Genomic DNA, 25,866 nt, shown 5'->3' with positions numbered 1-25,866 from the left:
ATGTCCACTCTGAGCTGTTCTGTGGGTCCTGCCTCACGGGTCATAGAATTCACATCTGATGGAGGTCTGAGACTCAGGGAAAAAGTCAGGAAACTGGGTTTTCCTTGACCTGCCACAATCCCATACCCCACCTCCTGTCTGCCCCCAGTCTTCTTCAGCACAGGAGAGGAAACACGAAATTTGTGAGTGAATTAATTCCTAGGGTGGAGCCAAAGCTCACTTTGCAGGACCCTATAAGAAAGTGACCTCAGGACTGAGGGCACTTCGAGCATCTGCACACACACAGGGGTACGCAAGACCAGGAGCCTGGGCTCTAAAACCTGACAGGCCAAACACCTGCTCAGTTCAGGCTGCAGGAGAGCCATGAAGCCCACTGTTGGTTTCTGAAAGCCGTGGAGTGTGGCTTCCTCCTTGAGAACCTACACCAGGACCTTTTGTGGGAGAAACTGTACCCGGTGCTGGGGAGGGGCCAGGCCCTGGGAAGTGGGAGGCTGGATTCACAGGCCTCTGTAAGGAAGGGAAGGCATGCTTGAGCAGCCCACTGCTCCTGTTGAAAGCACGCACTTCTTCATGGGTGCTTAGGGACACCAGGCTTCTCCACACGGAGATGGTTCGCTGTATTGGAGACGAAGCTTGGGTCCTTGGGTATTCTAGACAGGCATGCTACCACTTGGCTACACCCACAGCCCTGAGACATTTTTAAGTAAATTAGACAACTGATTATTAGAGGCCTGGAACAGCCTCAGGCCCTCAGCAAGGTGGGGAGACTTCGCCAATGGAAATCAAGGCCCCATGAAGGTGTGGCATGCATGGTTCTCAGTGAGGGCCCAGCAGGCATTATCCGTGTGTGTGGTCTCTGGCATTCATGCCCTTGAAATATTTACATGGATACACCCATTTTGGTTCTTATTTTGTTTTTAAATTTTTTGCCTTCTCAGAAAGGTAGAGAAAGTTTGTACATGAAAAGACCTGAAGGAGCTACGTGCAGCCTCTCACGGCTTCCCCGTGCTGCTCTCAGCTGTGGGCTGCTTCTGGAAGAGGCCATGTGTACACTGGCCACTATCCCCAGGATCTGGGGAACGACTGTAGACCTCACTTTGTCTGTGTTTGTAAATACGGTTTTGATCTTTAGTGTGATCATTGTCCTCATAGGAGGAGTCCTCAGAATTACATGGTATAGATTGAGTACCGCTGTGGGCTCATGACACATACGTGCACACGTAAAACCAAGTGCACACGTTTCCATAAACCCGTGCTTGCTCACCCAGGCATACATTCATGAAGTAAATGCACAGGCTTTGAAACACATGTGTGCTCATACAATTCAGGGTCAAATGCACACCACACACACACACACACACACACACACACACACACACACTCATAACAAACACATGTACACAATCCCATTTAGGTCATATTCACACCTGCTTATATGTTCATACATGTATAAACACATGCACAGACATACACAAACAGGTGCACACATATCACATATATCAGTGCACACACACACACACACACACACACACACACACACACGCATACTTGTAACACCCTGAAAGCCAGGGGATATTTTCTTTGCAGACAGAGCTGGTCACTAGCACAGATTCTTTGGGTGCCACACACGTGACCTTCTGTGCTAGGGGGCTGTGCCCAGAAGCTCTGCCCTGTGCCTGCCTCTGGGGAAGCCCTGGGGACTGATGTCCCGAAGCCCATTTGCTGGGACACAGGAGCTCAGGCAGCGAGTGCCTAATAGTGTCAAGGGCCTCACCTAGTTACACAGAACAGACAACAGTGTCTGTTTGGCATCCGTCCAGGTACTGCTGAGTGGGTGAAGTTGTTTTTGGTTTTGTTTTGTTTTTGCAGTATTTGCTAGGCAGACTCTTTTACCACCGACCTACACTCCTAATCTCCCTTTTAACTTTTAATTTTGAAATAGCCATCTCATTGAGTTGCCCAAGCTGGCTTTGAATGTGTGATCCTTCTGCCTCAGCTTCCCGAGGGCTGGCTGGGGTGATAGGCCTATGGCACACAGCCTGGCTTGGAAGTTGAGCTTTAATTCTCCTACTGGGTGTCTGTGAGGGGTCCTGCCCTCGCTGGTCATTTCTTTCCTCCCAGTCAGGCACGTGGTGGCATCTGGAGTGACAAACAGCTGGAGATGTCCCCATGCTGGTTGTTCTGTAGGGGGATCACCCATGCTAAAGAGCAGCAGCTCTCCAGGGTCTGTGACTCTAGCTAAAGCTGGTGGGGTAGCCTCCACCTCACTGGAGTGACATTTAGCTCCTACCCTCTCAAGTTGTAGGGCAGGAAGATGGGTCAGACCCGGCTCCTGTGTGTACATCGAGGCCTCCAGGGCAGTGGTGAATTCCCAGGATGCCTCTGTGCCCTGCTAGGAGACCAGTGCTCTGCAGTCTCCAGGAGAGGGAAATAGAACTTCCAATAACAGAAACTTCCCGTCTCCTGGCAGTGGCGTTTGTAATGAGGAATTGGGGCTGAAAACAATCTGAGATAATGTGACTACAACACGAACTCTTAATTAACCAAGTAGAGGGAATTGGGTTTAAAAAATAGTGAAACCCACCCTGGGTGAGAGCCCCAGCACCAGAAGGAGGGAAAGTGAGACCAATTTGTGAAATGATTTCTCTCGTCTTCTGGGACATGGTGGCATGCTAATGTTACTCGGGGTCTTAAATGCAAATTTCCCTTGAAGTTGATTGTTTCAAGCGCACATTATGTCTTTGGTGGAAGAATGTCACATGACGGTGTCCTTTGCTTAGTAACCAAGTCGGAGTGATTGGCTGAAAGGCAGACCATTTTCATCAGTTAATTGGCGCTGTTAATTCAGATCGTCCACCAGGTATAAAGGTGTGCATGCTGGCCCAGCTCCAGCACTGAATAAATTTGTCCTCCATCAGTCTGTTGGCCTGTCACTCCCCTGGGTAAGTGCTGAGGTAGCACACAGGCTAAAAACAAACATTTTAATGTGCAGGAAACTGAGGAGTGCTTACGCCTTGCAAATGGAATAATGCATTTTGTTTCGTTTAGAGGGGAACCGAGGAGGCTTCGGTTTGACAGGTAACTTTATAAATGTTGTTCTGACAGACACTGTGAGAAGCCAGAGGCAGAAGGTCCATGCAGAGGGATGTGTGAAGTAGCTTAGATTTTCTTTTCTTAAAGTGAACTTCGTGCTTTAAATAATAGATATTTACCTCCCAGGTTAAGCCTTAAATATTCCTATTTTCACTGAAATGGCATGTTTCTAAAGGATAAAATTATACCGTGTTCACTGCCTTACATCCCTTAAGAAGCTTGGCGTAGCAGGGATCTTGGGGGAATTTTCAGTTGTCATTTTAAAGTCATCTGACCCAAGCCAGGCTGGGCTAGAGCCTTGGGCCACTCTGAGGATGGCCCACCAAGAAGGTTTTGGTCATAGATTCCTTTGTGTGTGTGTGTGTGTGTGTGTGTGTGTGTGTGTGTGTGTGTGTGTGTGTGTGTGTTGTATTTCACGAGATAGAATACTAACTGGCACAACTTGTCTCTGGATTTCTTCTTTTTATTTATTTATTTTTCAATGTGTCATATTGCAAAACTACTCTAGTCCAACATAGAGTAATGGTTTCTTAGTTGATTCATCACACTGCAAGAGGCGAGGGCCTGGCTCCCGGGTGTTGAGGGGCCTGGACCAACCAACCTGGTTTGCCAACCCTTCTGGGCACCGTTTGTAGGGACTGATTTCTGTGCTCCACACTCTGTTCCTGCAGATCTAGACAGTGCTAGGCGTGACCACTCTGGCCCAAGGGTGGCAGAGGTAGCTTTCTGTGCTGATGACCTTGGATGGGAGATTCTATGTAGTATTCATTCAGTCAGCCAGGCCCACAGCAAATTGGGGGAGTCTGGGGGGGAAATTCCCTGTACTCTTTGGCTCCACCAGACTTCGTCAAAGATTTCCACTGTGTTGTTATCCCAGAATGACTGAGGAGCTGTGGTTGGCAGGCACCCTTCACACTCACATGTATGTGCCCTTGGTTCATAGCCTGCCTGAAAATATCCGCACAGGTAGTCAGTGAATTTGTCAGAAGTGATTGAGTTCATGGATACTGTGACTCCATGACAAAATAGAAACAGATGCCTGGCCCATAGCTCCTGAGCCAAGCCCAAAGAGAAATCTTTCCAACCTGACCCAGTGTATAAAATACATGTCTGTGAGTATGTGTGTGCAGACAGAAACACCACCACCACACAGACTGTCTCATACACGGTTGACACTCATAACCCCCACCCCCCAGGTGATGGTCAGAGTCTCTGTTCACTGTGCCAAATACATCCAGGGCTTGTCACAGGACCAGCATTAATTTTAAACATTAATCAGAGGTGCTCGTAATTCTGCCCAGAGGTCCGGGGAGACAGAGGTTCCCTTGGAGTCACCTACTGGTGTCAGGGGGTGGCTGGTCAAGTACATACCACAACCATCCTCACCATCTTCGCAGCAAAGATTCCTGTCCCCACAGTCGTGGTATCTGCATGGTGTCAGCCACAGGGACAGGTGGGCTGTTTCGATCCGCCTCTCCACCACACAGTCTGCGGTGAGCTCTTTATCCTGCGCTGTCCTGCGTGGTGATTTGTCATAGAGGACTGATGTTCTCAGCCCCCAGACTTCCTTATGTCTCCAGAGGTAAACTGGGGTAAGCCCCATCCCTGGCCCTCAGCTTGCTGTTCAGACCTCTGTCCTGAACACTGGTCAGCAATGGGCCTTCTGACAGGGTTCTTTTCTGGGAACTCAAATTCAGAAATCGTTCCTTCCCCTTTAGGGGAATCAGAGGAGGGTCTGCATGTTTTGCTAACATGGTGTGGAGGGATGGTTCCTGCGGACTGAGCTGTGCTGTGGACACAGAAATGGGATTGGCACAGAGCTCTCCGGACCCTTTCTTACTCTCATCTAATTCTTAGATGTCGGTACTGAGAAGTCTCTTGGGCTGGGGGAGTTTGTAGGCTCACATAAAGTTGTCCCCATTTGCCTCACAAGGCTTTGATTTGGGAAAGCAGAAGGATTTGCTGAAGAAAAATGATGGGGTGCAGGGTCAGCCCTGAGATGAGTTCCTCTCACTTTTGCCTTCTCAAAGTGGGCAATGGCTATGACCTTGTGTCAGTTCAGCTGGAGAAGGACAGGGGTCCCCCCAAGCCCATGTGCAGGTCTGCCAGCCTCCACGTGGAAGCAGTACGCTCTCCCTCCAGGCGTCAGAGGTAAGCCCTTTGTGGGCTCCTACTCCACCTGCCTCCTCTGCTTATTGAGGCAACAAAGCCTCGGGCCTCTGCCCCATTAGCCTCTGGTGAGTGGGGAACACATTTTTCTTGCTGCGGCTGCTGCTGCTGGTGGCTGTGGGCTGATAATTGAACTTAAGGGTCTGGGTTGTACCTGTTTGAAGTACAGTCTTAGTCCCCGGGGCCTTTCATCTTGGGGTAGGGCTGGCACTGGCCGTGTGCCACATGCTGGTGGATCACAGGACCTAATGAAAGTCATGGTGCCTGTGCCTCTCCTAATGAACCACCGGCATGCATCAGGCCAGAGGCAGTGGCTGAGGCCTTTGTGGGAGGGACATGTGAGAGGTCCACTGCCTTGTAAAAACCCAATACCCAAGGCCCACATCAAAATCCAGCAGCAGCTAATTGCACTGTCCGATTTTCTGGTTCCCATTTCTAGGTTTCATTGTTTTTTTCCCCCAATGTTTTAAAATGAAAGGCATAATCCTCTACCAGCCCGTAAGGCTGGAATTCCACTGGAAAGGCAAGAAATGGGTAGAGCATGGGATCCTCTGTAGCCCCTCTCTTCCCTGTTACCTCCCTTTCCCCTGCCAAGAATCTGTGGCTCCATTTCTTGTGGCTGAGGTTTTTCTCCAGTAGGGTCTGTTCCTCCATCATTGCTTCAGGATCCTCAAAGACGGCTTGGTGCTTTCTGGAGGATGATGTTCATCACCCTCCTGCTTGGGGTTGCTAAAACCAAACTCTAGTACCCCGGCAGCTCATCTCAGGTTTCCACCTACATGTCACTCTTGGCTCTGAGTTACAGCGCTCACCCCTTCTGCCCCACTTGTGGCCAGGCCATTCTTTTGGGGCCTGCATGAGGGGCTGTGGGCTTAGCCACTGGTAAAGTGGATGACAGTGGCCAGAGGATGCCATACCTAGTCATAGACTGAGTCTATGCACATTGCCTCTAGGAGTGCATGTGAGCCCATGTGCACACTACCTATCTGGTTATACATGTGCAAGGGCATGTATGAGGTGTGCATTTGGTGCATGTATGTGAACATGTGTTGTGTTTGTTTGAAAAGAGGGCCAGGAGTGTTCAAATTCTAATCTATATTCCCAGGGCCTTTAGGATAGTGAGGCTCTGTTTTATTTTATTTTTTGAGATAGGATCTCACTGTGTAGCTCTGGCTGTCCACACACTCTCTATGTAGACTCTGGCTAGCTTTGAACTGAGAGATCGGCCTGCCTCTGCCTTGTAAGTGTTGGGATTAAAGGTGTGCACCACTATGCCCAGCTGCATTATGCATTTATAATTTTAGGAAGGAAGGACTAGCATTACATCACAGTAAGCTGAGGAACTGGGCGCTGGGCGCTGGGCACAGCTTTCCTCTTGAGCTCTCCTCTGCTGACAAATGGCCATTTCCCTGCAGTTTACGTGCGCAGTGCTTACTGGGAGTTCTTTTTTTCTTCGCCAGCTACATGGTTACTTGGAAAACGAGCCGCTCACGCTACAGCTCTTCATTGGGACAGCAGACGACCGCCTGCTCCGGCCCCACGCCTTCTACCAGGTCCACCGGATCACGGGCAAGACTGTCTCCACCACCAGCCACGAAGCCATCCTGTCCAACACCAAAGTCCTGGAGATCCCTCTGCTCCCAGAAAATAACATGCGAGCCATGTAAGCTGGGGAGGGGGGGCTGTGCCCGAGGGGATAGGCTTCCGGCTCTGCCCCAGCACCCAGCGCTCTGCTCCTGGCTCCCAGGCCCCAGCCCTGTGGCTCAGGCCTGAAGGAACTTTACAGATAGTTACGACAACAGATTTGCTTAGTTCTGGGTTCTCAGTTGCTATGTATTGTGCCACCTACAAGCACTGCCTCAATCACGGAGCTGTAAGTGCTGCTCCCAGTGCCCGCATTTAGCTCCTATTTACTGCTGAATGCAGCAGTGCTCATTCAAGGAATGGTTGAGATAAACACTGAAAAGGGAGGGAAGGCAAGGCCTCTGGGCTGTGTTTTCACTCAGAGCTGCCGACGTGGCTGATGTGGCCAGGTGCGGTGTGCAAAGCCCATACGGCACACAGTCAGCTTAGAAAGGAATTTATTAATAAGCGGAGAACACATCACGTGATATTAGGTGGGGGCTCTACTCAGTTTTGAGAGCCCTGAACTGTTAGTGGAGCAGAGAGAACATGGGTTCTGGTAGTTCCCGTGGAAGTCACACCGTACTGGAACCCCAGGCTGGGAACAGATAACGGCACACATAAGCAGGGATCCAGGCGGCCATAATGAAAAAATGCAGATAAGTGAGATTGGGCACAGACTGGAGGGCTTGATGGTATTGCTCTCAGGGATCTGAGGTGACATTCCAGCTAAGAGATGTCTGTGGAAGGGCTGTATGAAAGCCTGGGCTCCACATGCAAAGGCTGCTGGGTGTGAGTGAGTTTGCAGTGTGTGTTCACTCGTGAAGAGGCCAGCGTGGTGAGGAGAGTGTAGATGAGTGGTGGGGCTGTATCACGTAACGCTTTGTGTGTACTCTGATAAGTTCTTCATAACGTTAAGCCTTCTAAGACAAGGACAAAGGGAAGGCTTTCCATGTGCGTCAGCTTCTCGCCAACCCAAGGGATTTACTCACTGGGACTTCATTGTCGATCCTTGGGCTCTCTTCTCTGGCTGTATAATCCAAATTTCCCAAGGACAGGACAGAGCCAGAACATCTCGGAGGAGCCAGGGTCAGCCACAACTTCTGTGCCCATTGTACCACAGCATGCTCCAGCAGGAGACAGGGGGACAACCATCCGCAAGCACAGCCATATAGCCTAAGACATGCTCCGAAGGCTACATTTGTGTGTGTGCTGACCTACAGGTCCCCACACCACTGCTTGATGTGGGAGACACATGCTTGTTCTCTTCTTATATGGGGAAAGAAAAGGTATTGGTTTTGATACATCAAGACTTTTGTAATGTTTGGAACATTTTACTGGACTCTAGGTTTGAATGAAATTATGAAGTAAAGTTATGGGAACTCTTAGAAGAAAAGTTTCACAAACCATAGAATATATCAAAGTGAGCAAAAGGAATAATGTCCCAGGCCTTGAATATGTTTGCTGGAGCACTACAGGACACACGGGAAGGCACATCCTTCCAGGCTTTTCCTCTCAGAGCTGTTCTGCAGGGTCTGAGATGTCTGGGACGGCGAGTGTCTGGTCTCCGGGGCCCCAGGTGGAGACTACAGTCTACATAGCTGCTCAGTTCCCACCCTGCTGGCATACATAGACGCTGTAATCCTCCCCATAAGCTTCTCCTCAGGGAGGCGGGTGTTCAGCAGGAACGGGCTAGGAGGGCTAAGTCCTTTGGGCTGGCAGTCAGATGGTTGGTGCTCCTCATATCCGGTGCTGGGCCCTAAATCCAAGCCATGGCCTTTGTTTCCGGCAGCATCGACTGTGCTGGGATCCTGAAGCTCAGAAACTCAGACATCGAGCTGAGGAAAGGGGAGACAGACATCGGGAGGAAGAATACCAGGGTGCGGCTGGTCTTCCGAGTTCACATCCCACAGCCCAATGGCCGGACGCTGTCTCTCCAGGTTGCCTCAAACCCCATCGAGTGCTGTAAGTGGTAACTTGGGAACTGAACCATGCCATCAAAGGTCTGTTTCAGTATGCTTCCTGGGAAATACAAACACCCCGCAGGAGACCCAACTTCTGTGTCTCCGTAAGAGGGTGCATCTGGGTTACATATTCCCACACAAAGCTGGTTAGGACCTGACCAGAGCACACAGCATTCCTGCCCCTGGGAGCTTCAGACATTAAAAAAGCAACGTTTGTCATGAAGCAAAGTTGTGTTGACTGTGTCTACACTTACTCCCTCTTTATTTGGGGGAAATGGAGAAAAGGAAGTTTGGCTTGGCAGCCACCAGACTGGGCAAACTGAAACAATTCCTCTTCATCCCTCTCCTCTTCCAAGTTCTGCCCCTCTTCTCTCTTTCCTACTCAGCTCCTCTTCTCTCTCCTTCTCTTCTTCCCTTTGCTACACTCATCTCCCTTACTCTCCTCCACAGTCCGTGTGTGTGTGTGTGTGTGTGGGGTGATGGGGTGTGTGTGTGTGTACATGCTCGCACAAGCATACACTCCTGGGGATGGAACTCACAGCCCCACACATAGTAAACGAAAGCTCTGCCACGGGCCATCCACCACGTCCCAAACCTGAATTTTGTAAACTCTGTGTGACTATTTATCTTCCCTGGTGGTACCAAGTTTTTGCCTTCAGTATGTGCAGTGGCCCCCAGAACGTGGCAAAGGGCTCCTTGGCCTCGGAAAGGAACAGGGGTGGGTGCTGCCGTCCTCTCTTCTGCTTGGCTGGCCCCTGGTTCGAAAGCCATGTCCCTGGAAACCTGTCCGTTCCCATCCTGTCAACTTCACTGCCTTCTGAAGCCCTTCCCCATCCTGAGACCTGGGTTCCGGTGGGACCAGCAGACCTGTGAGGAGACACAGTTTCCACCAGCTGTTGCTGCTTGTCTTCAGTGCCCTCAGACTGTTTTGTCCCTCTCCGGCTCTTCTGGCTTTGTCTCCTAGGAGACCCCCACCATGCTGGGGTCTTTAGTCCCATGCTGAACATCCTAGTTCTGCACAGTCCTCTGTCCGTGGCCCCTGGACTGTGGAGCAGGTCCACCTGTGTACCCAGCTAATCCCCACTTCCCTGGGAACAAGTGAGGTCTTCCTTAGTCACACTCACTGAAGCCATGTGGCTCTGCCCCCTGTCCCCTTCTCTCTCAAGCCACTGGAGACCTGAATTTCTAAGGCTGGATCCTCTTCCCTATGAGGTGAACTCTTCCCTGGCCTGGATTGTCTGATTCAAGGGAGTCTGAGGTCACCCATCTGACACAGGTGTTGAGAGTGTCACCCCCCCCCCCAGGCCTCTACAGCCTCCTTTTCATCCACCACCCTCATGAAGTTGCTGATCCCGACCTGGACTTAGCTACCTCTCAAGCTTTCCACTTTGCCCTTGTCCCCAGGCTCAGGGCTAACACTAGGACTAGCTTTCCTATCCAGCTCTTCCGAGGGTCTCACTGCCCTTCCACTCCAGCAGCCGGCAGTAGGAGTCAGATTTCCTGCAGCTACAGAAGACAGTGTTCCATTCTTACCGTGGGCCACGTCCTGATGGGTTTGCCACATTCCTGACCTAGTTGGAGCAGCACGCCTATGGTCTTCTACATAACATGGTTTGAGGCCCCCCACAAAGTTCAGGGCTTGGTCAGTCCCCAGAGAATCTGAACAGTTATGTCAAATGGCAGCACCTGGGGCCAAGCATGCCAGCTAGGGTTCCTCCAGGCAGCAAAGACAAAGCTTTACTCAACTCTCGCCTCTTCTGATACAGCCCAGCGGTCGGCCCAGGAGCTGCCCCTTGTGGAGAAGCAGAGCACGGACAGCTACCCAGTCATTGGCGGGAAGAAGATGGTGCTGTCTGGCCATAACTTTCTGCAAGACTCGAAGGTCATCTTTGTGGAAAAGGCTCCAGGTATGTTCTCCAGGGTGGCTGGATGAGCTCCTGCTCTTGGTGCGGGTGGGAACTGGCTCCTGGGTTGGCAAGATGTGGACGCTGCACCTGCACGATCCATCTGCGTGAGGGTGTTTGGTCATAGCATGGGCAATCACCAGGCAGAGGTAGCCCCCAGCTCACAGAGCTCTGTATCGCTTGTGATTTGATCCCTTTGGAGTCTTTGTGTTGCTGAGAGTCAGGTGGAAGTCCACCTTGGCATCTCCAGGCCCAGACTTTCGAGAGCCACTGCCTCTGTTAAGGAAGCCTGCAGGCTGGGCATCTGAAAACTACTTGCTAGGGTCGTCTGGTTGCCCAGAGTGGTCACCAGGCTTGCCACCTGTTTTGTGCCCTGCCAGCTCTTTCTCTTAGATTTCTCCCTTCCCCCTTTCCTACCTGAGGGAGAGCTCACTTGGCTTCTCTAGGAAGTCAGTCCCCTGAACAAGTGCCGGTTAGTACCATAGTGGATAGAAGTATGGGCCTGCTGACCTTCTGGGTGTCCATATCATGGACATCACATCCCAAGATGGTGTTCACTCTGTCATTGGGACCTTCAGTACCATAGCCATGTGTGTGAGTGTGATCCCCATCTCCGTGGAACCCACAGACCCTACGAAGATCTCCATGAGAAGACAGGCATGCCACTATCACTGCCTCAGCTGTAGCCTTCTGCTCACACTGGCCCCGATGGAAATGTCTTATGAGTCCCAGACACCAGTGGGGAGGGAGCTCAGAAGGGGTGTGGCCCAATGCAAGCTGTGTTTGCATTTTCTTTACATCGGGAGCCATTGTGTCTGTGTGACCTGTGGGGACCGGGAGTGTAGCCAAGGTCACTTCAGTTAGACACTGACCCGAGTTGCTCATCATTTCCGGGAACCTTTCTGGCTCCAGATGGAGGCAGCCACTCGGTAGAGCTGTGCTGACCAAAGAAGCTGCTGGGCACAAGAGAAAGACCCTAGTCCACTGATACTTAGTTTCAGAGAAGAAGAGGTGAGCTGGGCATGAGCCTCTTGAGTGGCACTCGGCCGCAATTATCCTCCTCTACAAAGACTGTATGGAGCTTGGAATTTTGGACCCCAGTCTTCTAGATGGCATTTCTCAGGGATACCATACCCTACCCACATGGGCAGCCAGGGCAGCATCTACTCAAGGCTGGTGTGTTGAAGGCTTTTCCTCCTTTTCTTTCTTACCAACTGGAGTTTTCTTGGAGGTGGTCAGTCCGGTACTTAACCTAATCACCGGAAAGCACTGAGGCATTCAATAGCCTCCATAATGGAATCTTGATTTTGTACCATTCACAGGAAACTTAAGCACTTCAATCAACATAGGCTTTCACAGTTAACCTAGCTCGCCTCTGTAATCATGCATATAATTGGAAAATATGTTTTAAATTATAAAGAAAACCCAACTAAGTACAATGATAAAGAGAATTAGCAGTGTCCACACCCTTCTCTGGGGAGGTTGATTCTGAAATCATTTGACCTTCGGAGCCTCAGGCATGCCTCCCTGTCGGACAGGAAGCACAGACTTAACGCTTTGCACTCTGCACAGTAAGATCTCTGTGCTCAAACTGAGGAGGGCCACAGCCCCTGTGGCTTTGTCACAAGGCAGGGGCCAGCCAGCTTTCCTGCCTGTTTATGGTTCTTCAGGCTGGGGAGGCCCTGGGGAGGTGCCTTCCGCACAGGAGAATTGAGCACGGCTGTAGACTGGGCAGCTTTCAGCTGTGGCCAATAGTAGGCAGCCGGGTCTGAGCCTGGCATGGTGCAGCAATAAGATACAGTGGAAAGATTCATCTTCTGCCTGCTAAGTGAGCAGCCCTCCACTAACACGAGCCCCCACTGCATCCCGCCTGAAGTCCCATCTCCCCTTCGCTGGATTATTCCTACCTTAAAGCTAAGCCCATGAGGTTGTATGCTGAGTCCCTGACCTACCCTCACTGGTTACAGTTGATGTCTAGTCTACATAAGGCGTTCAATAACTAAGTAGCTGTCACAAATGCACATAGTGCTGTGAGCTTTTAAATGTGAGAACACTGCAGTTCTGTGTCCTGATAGTGTTTGTTGTTTCATTTTTTTATAATTAGATTATTTGCGTATCCACTCAGGTGTGTATATGCAAATGGTATTTTTCTGAAGGCAGGAAACCAACATCTGCATAATTCTCTTCTTTTACATTTGGTTTTCTAAGCAAATGCCATCATTAACCTACCATCCCATGTGAGGTCTGTGGAGACAAGCTTTATCTAGTTGTTTCTTTCTGAGAAACCACTGAGCTTCATTTGAATTAATAGCAGAGCTGGACGCTGGTCTTCTGATAGTATGTCTGGTCCATTTTAAAGTTCTGTTTTTAAACTGCTGCTTGCAGGAGGAACCACACTTGGATGTGAGGAGCGACAGTTGTGTGGAAGCTGTGAGTTGGGCAGGTGGGGCTGGCCGCTTTGGAAGGAGCCACCCCGTGGCTGTGACTCTTGTGGACATCACTGAGTCAGGCAATCAGGACCATAGCCAGGGGTTGGGTTCCAATGTTTCTTCCCTGTGTGATGTGGGATGCCTGAGTCACAGGTACCTTGCTCTTCTGTGGGCCACCATCCAGTGCTCCGGGTCACAATGTTCAGTGACTCAACGGTTCTATGGATTCATCAGAGTGGTCCCCCTGCCAGGAGGACTGTGGGGGTGGGTGTTGTTCTGCTGCGGTGACCTGGGTAGGGGTGGCAGAGCCTGGCAGCTAGCTCCTGCACTATGTATGCACTCAGCAGCTAAAGGAAGTTACCCTATGGCCTCTGGGGCTGGCCCCTTCCTGGGTCGTCTGTTGATGCTCTCCGGGAGGGATGGGGACCACAGGGCATCAAGCACATGGTTCCGGCTTATCCATAATGGAGAGGTTGTGCCTCTTCTCAGGCTTCCTCATCATGTCAGGCAATTGGTTACTGGTTGAAATGAGACTTTCTTTTGAGGGTGGAGGTCAAAAGTTCATACCGGAGTATCAGGAAACACTGTCTGATGGTGGAAATCCTTGGAGGATATTTGTCCAGGAAGCTGAGGTGGTAGGTGAGGTTTGTGGGCCTTCGCCACATGGGGCCACATGTCCTGTCAGATGTCCGGGCAGCTTTTGACCCATCCACTCCAAATGCTGCAGGAGTCTGGCATGGGAGATGACAGGCCAGCTGTCCCCCCAAGTATGGCTGGGTCTTCAGATATACAGGCTGGGTGGCACGTTTGTATGTGAGTGAGAGCGTCTGATGCCTGAGCAGTGAAAACCAAAGATGTCTTCCTGAGGTAGGCTCACTCTTCTTTGGAGACTGGCCCATGGTGAACAGAAGGTGCTGATTTCTAAGGGCACTACCCAGCTCTGGATGTTGGCATTACGTCTAGCTTTATAAACTCACTTTCTGCTCTGTTTAAAAGCCTTATTGAAGTCTGTTTGGGCTTCTGTTACTGCATTGAAACTGTGCCAAAACCTAGATGTCTGCACAACCAAACCCCAACACAGACAGATGACACCTGACCCTCCTCATTCCGTCTTCTGTACTTGCTCCTCAGCGGCACTGCCCTCTGATGTCCCGAGATAAGTCTATCCCCAAAGCACGGACCCAGTATCCTCTGCGGCCCACAGGTCTGCCTTCACAAACTGACCCTTCCTCTCTTCCTTGGGAAGGTTTTGGTGCAAGGACACAGGCGTGGGTAGGCTGGTAGTGGAGCAGGCAAACAGAAGGTCGAGTTTGGGAAGCGACACCAAGTGGCAAGTGGGTACATTCGTTCCCTCTGACGTAAGGCAGGTGCTTAGATGGCGATTCCACTTCCTTGCTGGCTGGTTTTCCTTGTCCTTGCAGAGCAGGGCAGCTTGAACACCCATGGGAATGTGCTGTGATGTCAGCCAGAGAGAAGGTGAACCACAGGAGTGGAAGGGCTCAGGGTAGAAGGGCCGATGTGGATCCTCCTGAATCTAGAAGAATGTGTGTAGAAGGAAGTGCCGTCACCACCCAGCCAAGGGGTCCAAGAGGATGGAGCAGAGACAGTTCATCACGGTGTGTCTCTCTGGGAACAGAGTTGGTCCTAGGGCTTGCCAGAGGAGAAGGTGCTAAGCTGAGGAAGAGAAATCTGAGGGCAGCTGAAGACAGCGGGTCCTGAGAGGGTTGGGGACTTTAGACTCTGCATATGCCATGCACTGTGACTCCCCCCAGACTCTGTGGGTAGCACCCACTCCTGGCCAGAACACATAGCTGGGAACCCTCAGTCTCCAGCCAAGTGCATATAGCTGACAGTCTCTGCTCATTTCTGGTTTTTTAAAGTATGAACCTGTTCATGACCACAGGCTTCAGGGTACACTATCCCATGACTAGGAAGCAGCCTCCAGGGAAATCTAGGGCTTCAAGACAGTGTTCGGGGGAATAGAGAGCATCAGTATGGAGGTGTGTCCCCGACATGAGGTATGTGTGTCAGTATATACATGATATGTGTATATGACAGTGTTTAATGTTTAACTGAGTGTGGGTGAATGTGTACACATGTCAGTGCATCATGAGGTGTGTGTCTGTGTGTGTAGTGATGTTAGTATGCGCATGTGTGACGTGACCAAGTACTCCACTGGCCCCTTGTGGAATGTCCCTGTCACCTGAAGTGCTGAGCAGGGGCATCTCAAATTCTCTGACATTTTCCACCACGTGCCTGTTACAGTCAGAGACAACCAGCCATGTTTCATCCACCACGGGGATGGAAGTGAAGTTCCCATAGTGGTCCTATGGGCAGCCAGTCATCTCCTGTCCATAATCTCCACGCCTCAGGCCATGTGACCACAGAGGCCTCTTCTCTTCTGCTTCCCCAAGAACTTCTCAAAGTCCCCCAGATGCAGCTGCTGAGGGCTTTTTTACTCACTGGGTGTCTGTCTCGGGGTCAGCTGTAGGAGTTACACATACCCTGAAGCCATGACCAGCTGGAAAGTGCTTGCCTTTTTCCAATTCCCTGGCCATGGTGCTGGGGTGGGCCAGGCCAGAGGACAGTGTCTGCTCTCAGGCTCTGTACATCATCAGTCCTGTACACATGTGCTAGTTTTCATCATGGGCATAAAAATACCACTGTGCTGATCTGGTCAGGCAAGGTTCCATGTGGCTGCCTTGCATACTCAGTCAGCAAGATTTGGGGATAGAACACCCTTGAAGTTCTGCCTTACAGACATGCCCAGGTCTACATGGTTCCAGAAATCACTGACCCAGTGAAGGAAGGAATCTGGGGGACTGGATCTATAATCCTTCACACAGACAGCATTTCTAAGAGTCTCAGGAGGAAACAAATTTAGAAAGGCAGTGATAGACTCACCCTGGGCATTCAGAAAGTAGACTCATCTGCCCAGAGGCCTCCATGGTAGGAGAGGTCTGCCCAAGGGTCTCCATGGTAGGAGAGGTCCGCCCAAGGGTCTCCATGGTAGGAGAGGTCCGCCCAAGGGTCTCCATGGTAGGAGAGGTCCGCCCAAGGGTCTCCATGGTACGAGAGGTCTGCCCAGAGGCCTCCATAGTAAGAGAGGTCTGCCCAAGGGTCTCCATGGTAGGAGAGGTCTGCCCAGAGGCCTCCATAGTAGGAGAAGTCTGCTTTATATCCTGATGATGGCAATCTGGGCATTGCTAGTGGGCTTCATGGGCAGTGTGAACCCACCATCTCAAGATGGAAGCCACATAGGGTCCCTACACATGAGCAGCTGGTCCTTGGCCATCTAGTTCTTCTTCTGCCTTGAGTATTGTAGGATCACATATGGTAGTTGCACTCAGAATCCTACTGGGTGACACTTTTCTGCCAAGTGCCTGTAGCCTACACACATACAGATCTCTCCCTGGGTACAGTTCCAGTGGTCCTGTGGCTATCTGCTCTGTGCCCAGGATACTTCAGTCTCAACGAAAGAAGTCCCTTTTCCATGAGCAGTGGCACAGGTGTGGCTGGGTGTGTCTCTGAAGTTCCAGTACTGGAAGTACTTATCAGAGTGGCCATGTGGGAGATCCTGGGCTTCTCGGGGTGGAGTCTAGCGAGAAGGATGACGTGTGCGTGTGCGTGGTGCGTGGTGCGTGGTGTGTGTGTGTGTGTGTGTGTGTGTGTGTGTGTGTGTGTGTGTAAGAAGGGGGGTTCACCCTGCAAGTGAACAGAGTGCTAGTTAGCCAAACAACCCCTTGTGAAGGGCAAGCCTGGCCCTTATCCCTCTGGCATCCTGCCTAGCCGTGGAACCTCTTCCACACAGACTCCCACATGGCACCATTGCTACCAGCCCCCCTCCTCCCCTGGGACAGAGTGGTTGCTGAATCACACCAAGCTTCGGGTGTTCTATGTTAGCCACCAAGAGCTAGAGAAGCGGTCAGCTCTTCCCCTCTCCATCCCCTCCTGGCACCTTGTGGATTTGCCTTGGGGATACTTTCTGTCAGTAATCGTCAGACTGTCTGTGCCTTGCCATCTGGTTTCTTTCACAGAATAGCATTTTTATCCCCCTAGTATTAGATCCCAGTGCTCTGTTCATGTCTCTGACTGACCGGTATCCCCATGTGGCCAGGCCACATAGATAGGTTGTCCAGGAGATAGACATGATCATTCCACTCTCTGTGAGCATCGTGAATGACGTTGTTGTGAACATTCATAAACCAGGTTCTGTGCGTGTCTGTGCCTTCCTCCTGGTGCGTACCTGGGCGTACTCTGTTCTCAGCTCCCCGGTGCCACCAGGCTGTTTTACAAAAGGCTGGGCAGTCTTGTTCACCTTGGGGTTCCGCTGAGGAGTGCAAAGCTACCCTCCTAACCTGGGAAAGACAGCCCTCTGGGGAGCCGAGGGCCTCATATCCATGTCCACTAGCTTGCATGGTCCACAGGTTAGAGGACCCATGTGCATACCAGGCTGTCTATGCTCAGAGCCCCTCTGTGGTCCAGCTCTGCACAACCTTTGTGTGTTCACCCAGCCTCATAACACATCCATCCTAGTACTTGGCAATGCTGGAGTGTTTGGACATGCCCCTGCCTCGAGGCTGGTGGGATGCAGATGCAGAGTAAGAAGGACGAGGCCTCCTGCCCCACCCCAAGGAGGAGGCAAAACATATCTCAGGAAGCTCCTCCACTCCTGAGGAAACTTCAGCTGGAAACAGTGGCTCAGTCCCTACCCTGGCGTGTGACTGGCCTGTGGGCCTGTGGTGGCAGCAGCATTCTGTAGCCAGTGAAGCCGCTTCAGACCTGCAGGCTGGCTGTGTGGAAACCTTGGGTGGGTGTGGTGGGGAAGCCTTTCCGATGACTCACGCTGCAGGGAATTCCCTAATGATTTGGAATATTTTTACTTCTGAACTGGAGCACAGTTTCCTACTGGGAGCCTAGGGAGCTCCTGATAAGATGGACACAAAGGCCCTTTTAGGATGGCCGGCTGGCTCCCTGCCTGGTAGAGGCTAAACTCTGAACAGTGCTATGTTAATGTGCCTCTGAGCTTGGGCTCTTAGTTGGGGATGCCATGGGCTCATCTGATGGTCCAGTTGACACTGATGACTTCCTCGGGAGTATAAAGGGCCATCTCCACATCACTGGGCCCCTCGTCTCCTGTTAGAAGCAACCTGCCACGTGTGCATTCAAAAGTCCAATCAGCTGTGTCAAAGCAGGAAGGACCACCACTCAGTTTCCTCACCTGTGACAACTGCAGATGGACCTGGGTCCAGAAGTGTGGGACCACTGCTTTGAACACACTGGCCTGGGGAAGGGTGATTGACTAGCACATACATCTTGGTGGCTGCAAGGAACCATATCTCAATGGGAAACGGAATCTGATGGGTGATCTGACTCTGGTGTGATTTAGAAGACAGGAATGGAGCTCTGCCTTGTCTGATGGTGGTAGGCATGGAGCTGGCCGGTCATGTCACGGCAACTCACAATGGCCCCCTTCTCAGCTACTCTGATGGAGGGAGCCTCCCTCACAGGCAACTGTGATAGAGAGGGGAAAAGACCTTCCTTCTTTTGAGTGCCCAGTCCACCTGTATGCCTACATCTCATTAACTTCTTGCCACATGATTTGAACTTACAAAACACCCTCCTCGGGAATTTGAGCTGAGTTGAGCTTCTCTGCATTCTCAGAGGTGACAGGGCTACTGTACAAACTCTTGAAGGATGTGCGATGTAATTTCCCTCCAGAGAGTGCCTCAGTTTCCTCCTTCCTTCTCCAGGCTTAACTGCTGTCTCTTCTACTTGGACAAGAAGGCTGCGCCTTCTGCACATGGTTCTCAGTCTGGGTAGGAGCTTCCAGGCTGAGGCGGGCCCACACTATAGCCAGTGTGCCTGTGTACAGGCAGAGGTGCTGCGGGGCCAGAGGGTAGCCTTGCCCTGGGAGATTTCAGAAGCACAGATATGCTGCCTCTCCCTGATGAAGGGCAAGCCTAGCCTTCACCAACAGAGCATGCCGCTGGGCCCCACAGCCGGAGCATGTTCAGAGAACTGCATGTGGGTAATTCCTATTTGGCCCTCGTGACTACGTGTCGGCATGTGTGGCTGAAGACCCTGAGCTGCCATGGCCAGGGGGGTTCACTGCTCGCGACATTCCAAGGCTCTAGGGACGGCCAGATATATTTTTAGTGTCCTGTTGTTTTTCCCTGAGGGATGTGGCTTGGGATCCAGTCCTGGGCTCATCTGATAGGTGACTTGCTCAGGGCCTGGGGCGTCTTGGAAGCTGATGTGGCCTGGCGAGGCTGGGTGGCTTTTGGAGCCTCTGATGACTCACGTTTCCACCCTGTGCCTCCACCCTCCACCCACCACTGTCCAGCACTGAAGGAAGGAGCTGGTGTTTGATTTATCAGTAATGCGGGGTTAGTGACAGACAAATGGAGTGTAAGCAAAAACTCGGCGTGTGCCTGAAATGGCTCATCTCAGGAACTGACTTCATTTTGGAGAAGATAAAAGCTGGGATGGATACCTGTCAACTTGGTAGCCAGCCAGCTGTCCCCAGGTCGTGGGCCTGTCGGCAGGACTGGGGACTCAGAGTCTGTGAGTGGCAGACACCCTTCCTCTAAGCATTGGGTCCACACCTCATCGCCAGCTGAGAACAATAAGTTCTTTCACTGTGCCTATGGGAGCCTTTCAATATTTTTTTTTTAAACATGCAAACGGCCACTGGGCTAAGGTTAAAAATACCACGTGTTTTGCATTTCTAGGTCCTGATGTGGCACAAAATAGCCAAAGAAAAGCTTTTCTTATCTCCTCAGCATTTCCTCTGAGCAGAGGCTAGGGCATTGCTCCGAGTTCTCCCAAAACAGATGGGAAGCTGGGTGGCACCAAGTGGCAGAGCCAGGTTGTGCTCTGCACATGTCATGTCTTGCTGGGATCAGGGGTCTCCCTGCCTCTGCCTCTCTTCTGCATTTCCCTCCCTTGGAAGAGGCTGAAGTGTAGGAATCCTTCCTTGATGTGTGCCGGAGCCAATAAGATGCATGTGAACATGGACACAGGGATGGACCATTAGAAACACCCTCGACTGTGTGGGTCCCTCCTACGCCAAAGGCACACTGAGCATAGTCTTTGGACTTTACTAAGTACACAGGGCCAAGACACTGCTTGTCATTGGAAAGGCCAAATGTCTAGGGGACCCAGAGCACTGCCCTGACCCACACCCTAAGCATTTAGGCAGTGTGGACTCACTGACAACACCATTCCTTCCCATTCTCCCCTCCCTGAGCCTCAGTTTCTGGGTCACCTGGAAGGTTCTAAAGACAGACTATCCCCACACAAAGTGACAGATTTCTTCCTGCCCTTTGTTCCAGATGGCCACCATGTCTGGGAGATGGAAGCAAAAACTGACCGAGACCTGTGCAAGCCAGTAAGTACTAGAATCCTGAAGCAGGGACTGGAGGCCAGCCTGGGGCTCCTGTTTGCTAAAATGAAGAAATGTTAAAAAGTAGACAGAGGTGGTGAGAAAATATGCCACGTATCCCTCGCCCAAACAAATGCTCTTAGGATGGCGTTGGGACGATTAACAGTGACCAGGAGGACAGAGGCTGGACGGAGCTTGAGTTCTCTTTGTGCTGTGTGTGTTTTCCCTTTTAGAGTGCCAGGTTCTATCTCCTCTTGCTAATGGTCTACCCCCAGGAGATCTTGGTATTCTAAGCCTCATTCATGGACACCCAGCACCTGCCTGGACATGCCACCCAGCCTGTGTGACTTGCCACCACCCTCTCCAGAGAATGCCTCAACTACCTTGCACTCTTGTTTTGAACTTGACATGGATGAAAGGGTAGACCTAACCGGATAGCTTAGATCTGCTGGTTGGGTCTGCTGATGAGCGATGGTGTGGCATGACCTGTGGGTGACATAATTAGTCTCTCTCCTGCCTGCTCATAGACACCTACCTGTGCTCCCTCTTCACCTCCACATCGGGCCATCGTTGTTTGTGATTGGCTAATTCTGTCTGCAGCACTTTTTGCGACTCCAGCATGTTTCTGACGGTTGGTTTCTGTCCTTCCAGCCATTGGTCTCCATCTGAAATGGCCACTGGAGACCAAGTGGAGTCGGGTCTTGTTTGCTGACTCCAGTCTGTCTCCACCGTTCTCACAGTCTTCTCTCTTGTTGGCTTGGCTTTTGCAGTGGCGGAAGTTGAACTAAAGGGCACACACGCTGGGCCAGTGCCCTGCCGCTGACCTGTATTCCCAACCCCAACAGTGTCATTGAACTGGACGTTAGGCCAAGGATGCTTAAAGCGATTATCAGCTCACACAAGTCAGAAAACCATCTCTGAGTCCTGTGTGTTCTGTCCAGTCTCTGAAGAACATAACACACTATAGCCAGGCAGTAGGATTTTTAAAGACATCCAAAATCCTCCCAAATTCTCTAGCCCATTCCACTGACTGCTTTGCAATCGTCTGGGCAGTGTCCTTGTGAATACAGGAGACAGGGAGCCTTTGCTGTGTCCTGAGTGTGTGGAAGTAGGGTTTAAATGACTCAGAAGCCCTGGGTAAATGTGAGTAAAGGGCTTTTTCTCTTGGGCCACCTGTGAACATTGGCCAGCAAGAGTCACATACATAGGAGATGCTGGTAATTAGGCTCACAGAGTGGACAGGTGGTCAAGGCTCCCCTTAGCATGGCAGTCAGAGGGCATTGGCTTCACCTGCAGCAGGCACAGGCTGCCTGCCTGTCCTCTAGGTGACTCCATCAGATGAACCATCTTTGCTTTGCTACCGCAGTACTCTTCCAGATACTGATGCACTCTCAAAAAACCTTTCAAAGGATTTGCCAGATGGAAAAGTCCTCCCTGGCCAGGGTGATGCTTGTTCATTAAGGTGAAACATTAGACCTTCATCTGAGGTGCCTGGTTTCCTCCCTCCCACTGGGTGGGTACCCTTAAGGGAATATTGAAGATAGTGGCACACACACACACACACACACACACACACACACACACACACACACACACTACGTAGAGGCACACACAGAAACATACATGCACTGCACACACATTGCTTTTGCAGATATTCTAAAATGGGTTTCTGCTGTGTATGTGGTTATACATTGCATCCAACTCAGAATACGAACTCTTCCTAAAGCCCACGCTAGCGGCAGCCCTTATCGTCTCTGACAATGTTGACAAGCTCCCACCATTTGATTTCAGGTCCCACTTCCTCCAGCTTCCTTCCCTGTATTTTAGAGCAGAGCTCCTGTGGAAGTGGTCTGTGTATAGGGTTGAAGTGCGTTGACCTGCCAGGGACAGCCTGCCCCTCTGGGCCTTTCTGCATTCCTTCCACGGGGTCCCAGAGGTTCCTTCCTTCCTTCCTTCCTTCCTTCCTTCCTTCCTTCCTTCCTTCCTTCCTTCCTTTATTCCTTCCTTCTTTCTTTCTTCCTTCCTCCTTTCTTTCTTTCTTTTTCTTTCTTCCTTTCTTTTTTACTTCCTTCCTTCCTTTCTTTCTCTTTTTGCCTTCCTTCCTTCCTCCCTCCGTCCCTCCCTCCCTCCCTCCCTTCTTCTCTCCCTTCCTTCCTTCTTTCTGTCTTCAGTCTTTCTTTCTCTCTCTCTCTTTCTTTCTTTCTTTCTTTCTTTTTCTTTCTTCTTTAGCTTGAGCATCAACAAGATCTATCTTTCTGCGTCTTTTCCTTCCTTCCTTCTGAGGAGTCATTGCTTTTGTAGACTCAGTAGTAGCTGCCGACATCGAATCCCAGCAGTACCTGCAGCTTCCTTCAATGTAGCAAGTCCTAAAAACCACCCAGTGACAGTCTATTCACTGTCATTCACCTGACTGAACTCAAGCTTCACAGCAAGACCGCTAAAAGCCGGACACGGGCCAGACCTGAGTCGCCGCAGTTTGGGGCAGCCTCCTACAAAGGTGACCATGTAGCATGGGCACGCACAGGGCAGGCTCCCTCCTCCAGCTCTTACTTGCCCCTCCCCCAGCCTCATTTCTTCCATATGAAGTGAAGGCAGTGCTGGAGTGAGTGTGTCCTGGGGGATGGATCCCGGAGGACAGAGCCCAGAGAGCACCCCAGCCAGCCCTGCCCTGGTGCTGGTGTCTAAAGGCTCTTGGCTCCAGGCTCCCTCTGTACTAAAGGAGGCTGGATCTGAAGTTCTTCCGATTTCTGTTTCCAGTACCGAGGTTATATTATTAACATAACTCAATAAAGTTGGCTGCAATTGATTTGGTACCATTAAAACAAGCTATAGTTAATTACCTCAACAAAAGAAATGATACCATGGATTTTTCCGATATATTTTTTTTCCTGGCCTGTTAAACTAAAATCACATGAAAGAAACAAATTGAAGAAACTTCATGGATTTGAAACTCCCAGCAGAAATCTGGTATAGACTCGGCAGCACTGAGACCCTCCTCAGGGTAGCTGTGCCATGCTTGGGGTTCACCAGGCAACCCCGGGACGCACCAGCTCACAGTCTTCATTTGGGTGTCTCCACTCAGTGCCAATGACTCATGGCTTGCATTTTTGTTTGCCCTTGAAAGAGCGTGAAAAAGCTTGTAGTTTTCTGTTTAAAAACAGGAAAGAAAGCACCAGCCACCACAAAGATGTACAGTTTTATCTTCTGTGTTCTTAACTGCTCCACTGCCCCAGACTGAGAGCTGTTTGTCTTCGTTTTGAGGAAACTGGGGATCCTGGCGGGACATCATGGCCATTGTTACAACTCCACTCTAGACAGTGTCCACAAGGAATGCCCCCTCTCATGTCTCCAAGAAGCGCCTCCTATAAGTAGGAGTAGTTCTTTTCATCTAAAGGGCACTGGGCCTTGGATGCTGGGGGCAGGAGCAGTCCTTGGAGTCTGCTGTCCCAATCAGCAGTGAGGCGACTCCACTCTCTGAGAGATGCTCAGGCTCTCTCTCTTCTTGGGCTCAGTTCCAGGATAAAGGTCTTCCAGCCTCTATCCATGTGGGAACTCAGGGCTCCTCTTCCCTGTGAGTACACACTATGGCCAATTTGTGATCAAACATGAACAGGTCACACACAGAAGTCACCGTTAGAGGCCCTCTGGATGGTCAGAGACAGACAGCTGTTTGAGTTGACAGTGGTACCTCAGTACAAAGCATTCCTGGTCTGTGAGGTCCTGACTGGTTCCTCTTTGCTGTTTTCCTCCCAGAATTCCCTGGTGGTGGAGATACCACCTTTCCGCAACCAGAGAATAACCAGCCCTGTCCAAGTCAGTTTCTACGTCTGCAACGGGAAGCGGAAGAGAAGCCAGTACCAGCATTTCACCTACCTTCCTGCCAATGGTAACGCTGTCTTTCTAACCTTAAGCTCTGAAAGTGAGCGTCGAGGAGGCTTTTACTAAGCCACAGAGGCTGGGAGAGGATGTTGTTATAAAAACAGTGTGGCTGTGTTGCTGGTTCACACCACGTGATAGCCTATTCACAAGACCAAGTCGCCCACCTACTCAAAGAGAATCGAAGCCTGGGTGTGTTTTCCTGTGACTGGTGCATGCTGGGGTGATCATTTGCTAGCCTTTTGCAAATACGCAGCGGCCAAGCAGCTCTGCTACGCTCAGGAGCTGATGAGGTCTGGGTATATAGCTAACCTCTGTGAGTCTATGGGGTAGAAAAAATATTTGTTAGAGCAATTTTGTAGGTAGCTTCAAAAATAAGCCTGCCACAGTCATTGGGGGACATACATGATTTTGTTCTCATGGTGATGGTTCCACACAGCATGCAGTGTGTCCCCACTTAATAATGCCATCCCCTGGTGATGTGACAATTTCAGGTGGAAGGCCTTCTGCGTGAGTTTACTCATTTTGGGAATGGCTTCTTTTCATTCAGAAATGATCAGTTCACCTTTTCAACTTTCTAGGGTGTTTTATTTAAGAAAATACCAGTTTTGTTTTTTGGGTTTTTTTTGTGGGCTTTTTTTTTTGTTTAAAAAAAAAAAAACAACTCCCTAAGCTTGTAGAAAGGTGTGTCCCAGGCATCCAGGGTTTCCTGTGTGGTGCAGGCCATTCTCCTGTGGCAGGATGTGTGTGCAGAGAACAGAGTGGGTTGTTATCCCGAGTTCTATTGTGTTTTGAGTTAGCTCAGCTATGTCAACAACCTTTTTATATTGTTGCTTTCCCCCCTAAAAACTTCAGATATTCATATCATTTAAGAGGGAAATTATACAGCAGCCGCATTGCTATCTTAGTAAAATCAAGATTTTTTTTTTTAAGGTTTTGGGTTTTTTGTTTTTGTTTTCGAAGTGTAAAGGCGTTTGGAATAGTTTAGACAGTAAGAAAAACTGGTATTGACATGCTGAAATCAACTGTCTTATCAGGCAAGCCCTAGGGATGCCCTTCAAAACTAGAACAATAACTGTTAAGTTTTCATACAAGGGCATCCGTGTAAGCAGTGTGAGAGGGCCATGGGTGAACCCCTGCACAGCTGCCCACACCCCATCCTGCCCCCGCTCGGGAGTTCATTCCGCAAGTCTCTTCCTTTCGTGAAATAATGTACAGTCTTTCTTACAAAAACAAATATTTCATCTTTTTTTTTTTTTTTTTGAGAGTGCCATGATTGTGTCCTGATTATACTTCCAGTATGGTTGATCTAAAATTTACAAAGGTCTAAACCTTATAGAGAAAAAAAAATCATTTTCTGAAACGCTGTGGAAACATCATGAAGATTAATTTTCCCCGTTTGATGGCATCTCTGAGCCCTT

The 25,866-nt window shown here is 50.5% G+C and overlaps 1 protein-coding gene across 1 annotated transcript in view; it reads left to right on the top strand.

Annotated features, from left to right (window-relative positions):
• Nfatc1 (nuclear factor of activated T cells 1) overlaps positions 1–25,066 on the top strand; it is a 59,848-nt gene extending 34,782 nt beyond the window's left edge. The window contains exons 4-8 of the mRNA XM_059246526.1: positions 6,723–6,925; positions 8,678–8,850; positions 10,616–10,756; positions 20,520–20,575; positions 24,323–25,066. Of these exons, the coding sequence (XP_059102509.1) occupies positions 6,723–6,925; positions 8,678–8,850; positions 10,616–10,756; positions 20,520–20,575; positions 24,323–24,514 (765 nt within the window). The 3' untranslated portion in view covers positions 24,515–25,066. The remainder of the gene's footprint in view (positions 1–6,722; positions 6,926–8,677; positions 8,851–10,615; positions 10,757–20,519; positions 20,576–24,322) is intronic.
• The last annotated feature ends 800 nt before the right edge of the window (positions 25,067–25,866 follow it).

This window comes from Peromyscus eremicus, chromosome 19, assembly GCF_949786415.1.
Source record: "Peromyscus eremicus chromosome 19, PerEre_H2_v1, whole genome shotgun sequence".
Classification (NCBI taxonomy): domain Eukaryota; kingdom Metazoa; phylum Chordata; class Mammalia; order Rodentia; family Cricetidae; genus Peromyscus; species Peromyscus eremicus.
The sequence above is the reverse complement of the archived record's forward strand: the minus strand, read 5'-3'. Positions and strand labels throughout refer to the sequence as shown.